The sequence below is a fragment of the Electrophorus electricus genome, chromosome 22 (assembly GCF_013358815.1).
Source record: "Electrophorus electricus isolate fEleEle1 chromosome 22, fEleEle1.pri, whole genome shotgun sequence".
In the NCBI taxonomy this organism is placed as follows: domain Eukaryota; kingdom Metazoa; phylum Chordata; class Actinopteri; order Gymnotiformes; family Gymnotidae; genus Electrophorus; species Electrophorus electricus.
This window is the reverse complement of record NC_049556.1, coordinates 14,249,102-14,257,723: the sequence shown is the minus strand read 5'-3', so window position 1 is coordinate 14,257,723 and position 8,622 is coordinate 14,249,102. Positions and strand designations below refer to the sequence as shown.

At 45.7% G+C, this 8,622-nt stretch overlaps 1 protein-coding gene across 1 annotated transcript; it reads left to right on the top strand.

Moving 5' to 3' along the window:
* Positions 1–2,135: 2,135 nt before the first annotated feature.
* Positions 2,136–5,226, top strand: pfn1 (profilin 1). The gene is made up of 4 exons (XM_026996227.2): positions 2,136–2,244; positions 2,449–2,596; positions 4,293–4,488; positions 4,639–5,226. Exons 2-4 carry the CDS (start codon positions 2,465–2,467, stop codon positions 4,734–4,736), a joined length of 426 nt encoding a protein of 141 aa, XP_026852028.1. The 5' UTR covers positions 2,136–2,244; positions 2,449–2,464; the 3' UTR covers positions 4,737–5,226.
* Positions 5,227–8,622: the final 3,396 nt, after the last annotated feature.

Below are 8,622 nucleotides of genomic sequence, written 5' to 3'. Positions count from 1 at the left end.
GGTTCATTGTGTAATTAGAGAGTGAGGATTTAGCTGTCTCTGGGTCTAATAGAAGCACCTCTGTTCTGTCAGGATTAAGTGAGAGAAAGTTCCTCAACATCCAGTATCTGATGTCCTTTATGCATTCATCAATACTAAGATGATATATGTTCTGTGGTTTGGCTGAGACACATAGCTGAACATCATCAGCGTAGCAGTCCTAAACCCTGACTGAAAGAAATCATGTTTCTGGTTCCGATTCAGATTTGATCTTAGACGCTGAGCTACATCTTTTTCTAGGATAATGGAAATAAATGGAAGGTTTGAGATCGGCCTGTAGTTTGACAGCTCACATGGGTCAAGGTTAGATTTTTTGATAAGTGGTCTAATTACTGCTAATTTCATTGATTTAGGAATGTAGCCAATGCTCAAGGAGGAGTTTATTCAATTTAGTAAAAGGTTCAATTACTTCAGGTAGGATTTTCTTAAGAAGGTATATGAGCAGTGAATCTTGTAAGCAAGTGGAGGATTTTGAGTGTGAGATCAGAGGATCGGTGTGAAGGATTCTAGAGTCATTGTTGGCTTGGTTGTTTTGATCACTAAGTAGCTGCCTGATGTCATGTAAAATACTATTAATGTTATCTCTAATGTGCTTAATTTTCTCATTAAAGAAATTCATGAACTCATTACTATATGTGTGATGTTGTAATGTGAGCATTGGTGTCACTTTTATTCCTAAATCCTGGATTATTTTGGTTATTTTCTGTTAGGGTTGAGAGATAAGATGTTTGAGCAGTAATAAGTGCCTTTCTATACTTCAGAAGACTCTCCATCCATGCAAGCTGGAAGACTAGCTTAGTGTGGTTCCATTTACATTCTATTTTTCGAGTGTTTTGTTTTAAATTGCGAATGTGATCATTATACCAAGGTACTAATTCTTTGTCTCTAGGTTTTTTTAATAAGTGGATCAACATCACCAAGTGTGCAGCGGAATACTGATTCTAAGCATTCAGGTATTTGATCAAGTTCCTTGTGGTTTGAGGGTATCCTAGTCACAAATGATAAGTCTGGGAGAGTCGCAATAAATCTAGGTGCAGTAGCTGATGTGATCGTGCGTCTGGTATGGTAGCGAGGTGAGGTTACTACATAGAGGCTCATATGTAGTTCAAATGAAATGAGGGAATGGTCTGAGATGGCATCAGACTGGGGTAGTATGACTATCTCTCTATGTACACCGTATGTCAATGCTAAGTTAAGCGTATGTTCACCAGTGTGTGGGTTCTCTTGCACATTTGGTGAAACCAATTGATTCTAATATAGAACTAAGGGCTGATCTCAGAGGGTCTTGGGCACTATCAAAGTGAATATTGAAATCACCAACAATAATGTAAATGTCTCTCTCACACACACACACGCCTAGAGTGACCATCAACTTCACTTTGTCACACTACATGAGTTTCTGTCTTTAGCTAGTTTAACTCTAGTGGGGTTATTTGGGTTATTACTTACTGTTCTTGTTTAGGACTACCGGGAGCAGTGTGAGAATTTAAAGAGTGTGCGTGAGTGTGTGTGTGAGAAAGGAAGAGAGAGAGAGAGTGCCTGCGAGTGTGTGAGAGAGTGTGTTTGTGTGTGTGAGTGCCAGAGAGAGAAGAGACAGACTGTGATGTGCATCTACAAGTTTACCTTTTGGAGATGAGTACAGTTCTGCACCAGTGGAAAAAAAAACTTCAGTTATTTTTTTAATTTTCTTATTGCTGAAGTGGTTTAATCGTCATACTGGTGTAATCCTCATACTGGTTTAATCCTCAATCTGTCTTAATCCTTATACTGGTTTAATCCTCATACTGGTTTAATCCTCAATCTGGTGTAATCCTTACACTGGTTTAATCCTCAATCTGGTTTAATCCTCATACTGGTTTAATCCTCATACTGGTTTAATCCTCATACTGGTTTAATCCTCAATCTGGTGTAATCCTTATACTGGTTTAATCCCTTTTCTGGTTTAATCCTCAATATGGTGTAATCCTTATACTGGTTTAATCCTCATACTGGTGTACTCATACTGGTTTAGCCCTTATACTGGTTTAGCCCTCATACTGGTTTAATCCTCATACTCTGCAATTTCCTCACAGTTTCTTTTTCTTTGCGGAAGTGACCCGCGGGGGTAGGGCGCGCGGGTCGGCGCATGCAATATAAAACCGCGTGCACTTCCTCGTATTCACTTTGCATTGCAGCTTTGCTAAAGTCACCGGGGACCGACAGCAGGTAGCGCGCAACTCTTTCCTTACATCAACTTTTCCGGCTCTCATACTCATGACTTAAGAACATTCTGTTCATGTTTGCGAGTAGATACTCATTTTACATTAGTATTTAGTGTAGCTAACCAGAATTAGAAAGTTGTAAATACTGGAGTACACATCTGTACACTGCATATTTACTACTGTTTCTTCGTTTGTGGTTTTGTCCAAGTCTTTGAAGCCTTAAAATGAGTTGGGATCCATACGTCGACAACATTACCAAGAGCGAGTGGATCGACGACGCTGTGATCGTCGGGTGCACCCCGGGCCAGGAGTCCGTCTGGGCGGCCAAGGCGGGCGGCTGGCTGAGCGGCGTCACGGTACCGAGCCGCGCGCGTTTGTGAGAACGTGTGGAATGCGTGCGACACTGACTGATCCGCACGCGCGATGTTGTCCTGATTTAGGCTCTCGTGCCTTTTGCAACAAAGAGCGCGCTTTCCCTCTCACTTGCTCCTTTCTTTGCTGCATGCTGTCACGGTTAGCCGCATTTAAAGTAGTTTATCACCGTTTCGCTCGTCTTGGAAGAGATTTGAAGGGCAGATGGTTGAAAAGCACCAAAAAAGTACCGTTCTGCCGGGAAAAAGTTTATTGAACAGGTAACGTAATGTTGGCGTGCTGTTTAGGTTTGCTGTGATGTGTGCACGCTGGTTGGTGCATGTGCAGACGCCTCTACAGTGTCCCTGAAGGCTCGCGTCTAAAGTGGCCAACTCTGATTTCAGAAGAGAACTATTGGTATATGAAACCGGCATTTGGTTGGCGTTTTTCTCCAAAGCGCGAGATGTAGTTGTAATGCAGTCCAACTTGAGATTTCCTTCATACCGTCCGCGAGCTCTGTAAAGACGCCTTATTTGGTCATGCAAGTTAAAGTCGCGCGCTCGCGATGTAGGAAGTGCAGCGGTCTGAGGGAACCTTCAACTCACTTCCGCCTTCACGCCCGTAAGACGTCATCTCCCGGGCTGCATGCATGCATTAGTGGCTTGCTTGATTGATTGATTTAATGACTCATCTGGAGTTTAACACCCAGGTGTTTTCTTTAGAGCAGCGGACCAGCTAGTCGCATGAGACGGAGGGGGCTGTTGTGGTCGGTTGTCAAACTTACCGAACCTCGGACTCATTCAATAACGAGTGGTACTGTGGTGCAGAAAAACCAGAAGTGTGTGTGTGTGTGTGTGTGTGTGTGTGTGTGTGTGTGTGTGTGTGTGTGTGTGTGTGTGTGTGTGTGTGTGTGTGTGTGTGTGAGGGAGATGAAGCATGTGTTCATCATATGACACAAAACGACAAAGAAAGGAAAGATTCACACACACAATATGGAGTGATCCTTATTCTTGTGGCATTTATTTTTTATATATATATATATATATATATATATATATATATATATATATATAATTATTATATTATTTATATATTTTATTTATTTTACAAAATTTGTTTTTTTTTTTGTTTTCTTTTTTTTGTTTTTTTTGGTCTTAACCAATAACCATAACTGATCTAACTAGCATCTAAACACACAGTCAGCACAGGAACATGCATTAGGAAGTTGCTTATTTGTATTGGAAAGTATGTTTTCTCTTTGACTGGTGCTGTGGTTTTGTAACATTGCTTTGCCTGAAGAATTGTTTTCTCTCCCAGTTTGTCTGGGTGTCGGTCTCACTGTGATCAGTGCTGTAGTATTGGTGCTTAAATGTGCAGGGTTAGGGTTGGCGCTAACCCCTAAATGTGTTCACATGTGAAAAGCAGACCTGTGTTCAGAACCTGACGCGCGCGTGTGTCGGGGGTGACTTTCGTAAAGCAGGTTACATCTGACTCGGAACATGATGGCACATGATCAGGTCCACAGCAGGAATGTGGGTGTGTTGGTGGTGCGATGGCCTTCAAAAATCCATCTGCATGTTAGAACGTGCGTGTGTGTGTGTGTGTGTGTGTGTGTGTGTGTGTGTGTGTGTGTGTGTGTGTGTGGTAGGGGTATGGATGAAAGTGGTGTATTGAGATGTGCTCTTGCTCATTTCTGCCCAGCCTTTGGAGGTGAAGACTCTGTGTGGAACGGACCGTGGTGCCCTCTTCGCCCAGGGCGTGACCCTAGCAGGGAGGAGGTGCACTGTACTGAGAGATGCACTGCACTCTGACGGCCAGAACACCATGGACCTCAAAATGAAGACTTCAGATAAGGAACCTCATCCTTACCCCTTCACCGTCGGCAAGACATGCAAAGGTAAGACACACACACACACACACACACACACACATTCATAAGTGCACACACTAACCTGTGCTATACAGTTGGACATGGAGTACATTTCCGTAGAAGCTCGTACAGACATGGCAGGGCCTAACCCTAACCCTTTTCTCTTCTGTTCCTCAGCTCTCATTATAGCTAAAGGCGTGCAGGACGCCCACGGTGGGAAGGTGAACCCCCCCGTGTTTGACATGACCGCGTACCTCAGGAAGATGAACCTCTGAGACGCTGTGCCACATCTGCCCTGCCCCCCCTCCCCAACACACACACACACACACACACACACACACACACACACACACATGCGCGAACACAGGGTGGATTAGAAGTAGAATTCTGATTGAAGATCAGCTGTTTGTGTGGTGTGAATGCTCTACAGCTGGTCTGATGTCAGAATTCCCACCACCTACTCTGAGAGCTACTGTCTGCTCTCACACACACAAACCCTCTAGGTGGGCTTCACCAGATCGTGTGGAGACAGGCTTCAGTCGATCAAGCGGTTCTGTTCATGCTGTTATCTATTCATGCTGTTATCTATTCGCTGATGGCTGATGGACGTGTTCACTGATTAGCTAATGAATAGTACTGCACTGGATATTGGGGCTTCATTTTAGGTTTTTAGCAACTTTACTTGTTTGTTGCTTTATTGATACTGTTACTGAACAAACCTCTGCCCATGGTCTGCCAAATAAAGAGAGTAAAGTTGTACCAAGATGGATGGATCCTGATTTATGATTGTGTGTGTGTGTGTGTCTGTGTGTGTGTGCACAAGATGTAAGATTGTGCGGGGTGGTGGGAACAGGCAGAACCACGTTTGGCTCTTGTGCACACAAGACGATGACAAAGGGAAAAGCCGCTTATTTTCCTCTGAAGGGAACGGCCAGAGAACTGCAGCTAAAATGTGGATTTGGCTCCACCTGGTGGCAGTGTTAAGTATGACTGGAGTTGTAGTGGCTTTGAGCTCATTCAGCAGACCACCAACACTTATTCACACACATGCACACGCCCCCCGCAACACACACTCATTCACATACATGCACACGCCCCCCGCAACACACACTCATTCACACACATGCACACGCCCCCCCGCAACACACACTCATTCACACACATGCGCAGACGCCCTGCAACACACTCATTCACATACCCCCAACACAGGCTTATTCACACACGTGCACACGCCCCCAACACAGGCTCATTCACACACGTGCACAAGCCCCCAACACAGGCTCATTCACACACGTGCACAAGCCCCCAACACAGGCTCATTCACACACGTGCACACGCCCCCAACACAGGCTCATTCACACACATGCACACGCCCCCTGCAGCACACGCTCATTCACACACATGCACACGCCCCCCGCAACACAGGCTCATTCACACACATGCGCTGACCCCCTGCAGCACACACTCATTCACACACATGCACACCCCCCCGCAACACACACTCATTCACACACATGCGCTGACCCCATGCAACACACTCATTCACATACTCCCAACACAGGCTCATTCACACACATGCACACGCCTTCCAACACAGGCTCATTCACACACATGCACACGCCCCCAACACATGCTCATTCACACACATGCGCAGATGCCCCCGCAACACACACTCATTCACACACATGCGCAGACGCCCTGCAACACACTCATTCTCACACATGCACACGCATGCAGACCCACCTTCATTCACACGCATGCAGACCCCCAACACATTCATTCACATGCATGCAGACCCCAACACACATTCACACGCATGCAGACCCCCAACACCCATTCATTCACACGCATGCAGACCCCCAACACCCATTCATTCACACGTATGCAGACCCCCAACACACATTCATTCACACGCATGCAGACCCCCAACACATTCATTCACACGCATACAGACCCCCCAACATGCATTCATTCACACGCATGCCAACCCCCAACACGCATTCATTCACACGCATGCAGACCCCCAACACGCATTCATTCACACGCATGCAGACCCCCAACACGCATTCATTCACACGCATACAGACCCCCCCAACATGCATTCATTCACACGCATGCCAACCCCCAACACGCATTCATTCACACGAATGCAGACCCCCAACACGCATTCATTCACACGCATGCAGATCCCCCAACACACATTCATTCACACGCATGCAGACGCCCCCAACACAGACCATATATACAGCTGGAATAATGTGGAAACTCACTTACAGGGCTGTCGTGTTCCTAACACACACACACACACACACACACACACACACACATATATATATATATATATAGCTGGAAAAGATGTGGAAGGTGAAGACAACTCTGTCATTCCCATGGTAACAGGAGCGCTAGGGGCTGTCAGCCCCAAACTGGGAGAATGACACCAGCAGATCCCAGGAACAACATCCGAGATCTCCGTCCAGAAGAGTGCAGTCCTGGGAACAGCTAAGATACTATACAGGACGCTCACGCTCCCAAACCTGAGAGAGAGAGACCGCCCAGAGGAGGGCAACTGGGTTGTTTGTTTTTTTACATACACACACACACCTCTCATAATAGGGGAGATAATTTTAGCCAGAGAATAGAAAAAGGGTTCTGTGTGTGTGTGCTTGTGCATGCACATGTGCACATGCGTGTGTGTGTGTGTGTGTGTGTGTGTGTGTGTGTGTGCAGTTGTTTCCTCTTTTACTGTGAACTCAAACCCCTTCTCAGGTTTCCCATTTTAAGTGAACTCTGACCTTTCATTGAAATGGCAATTTTTACAAGGGAGCATCTAAATTTTACACAGTTTCAGTCAAAGTGTGAATCACTTTCATCTACAAATGAAGACAACTGAATATGTCTAACAGTACAGCACAACAGACCACAATAATCTTATACACACATGCATGTATACACACACACACACACACCCCAGAGGAGGAACAATGTAGCTGACCGATGAGGCTTTTCAAAATCCTATCAGAAGAGGCAGGCGCCCCAACGCTGTTCTAATGAGCAGTTATGATAAACTCCTGTTTACAGATGTTAAGTTGTTCAATGACCTCAGTTGTTTGCTGGACTATGGGGGAGCCAGCAGGGCCCCACCACCAGCACAGGCCACGCCCACATACCACCACAGGCCACACCTCCACAGGCCACGCCTACACCACCACATGCCACACCCACATACCACCACAGGCCATGCCTACACCACCACAGGCCACGCCTACCCTGAACATATTGCACTGTGCAGACATTCAACATTCTGTATACAGTGGAATTCACTATTTGATGCAAAACTGATACCATCTATAATCCTTTCTTAATATTAATGAATAACTAGAACTTAATGTAAAATAAATTCACTCATGCTTAAACTCTGAATGACAGTAGTAACTGAACACCCGTAACAGCGTGTGTAGTGATTGAACACCCGTAACGGTGTGTGTAGTGACTGAACACCCGTAGCCGTGTGTGTAGTGACTGAACACCCCATAACCGTGTGTGTAGTGACTGAACGCCCGTAACGGTGTGTGTAGTGATTGAACACCCGTAACGGTGTGTGTAGTGACTGAACACCCGTAGCCGTGTGTGTAGTGACTGAACACCCGTAGCTGCGTGTAGTGACTGAACGCCCGTAACCGCGTATGTAGTGACTGAACACCCGTAACGGTGTGTGTAGTGACTGAACACCCGTAGCCGTGTGTGTAGTGACTGAACACCCGTAGCTGCGTGTGTAGTGACTGAACGCCCGTAACCACGTGTGTAGTGACTGAACACCCATAACCGTGTGTGTAGTGACTGAACGCCCGTAACGGTGTGTGTAGTGACTAAAGGCCCTGTGCACTGAGCCTTCTTGCTAGTAAAGTCACTGTTAAATGAGTCTAAAAGAAAAATGTAAACACTCTGTAAAGATATGACAACTAATGAAAGAAGCAGAAGTCTCCTATGTCACTGTGGACAAAGATAACAGTTTAACGTTCAGCACTCCTGGACTACACCCACCTTTGTTGGTGAAACACTGAGTGACACACCGTCAGCTTTCTTTCCTGTCTGTCTTTTCTTTCTTTTCGTTTTGATTTTTCTTTAGGTTAGAAGGTCCATCAGCACCCCTCATTCAGAACA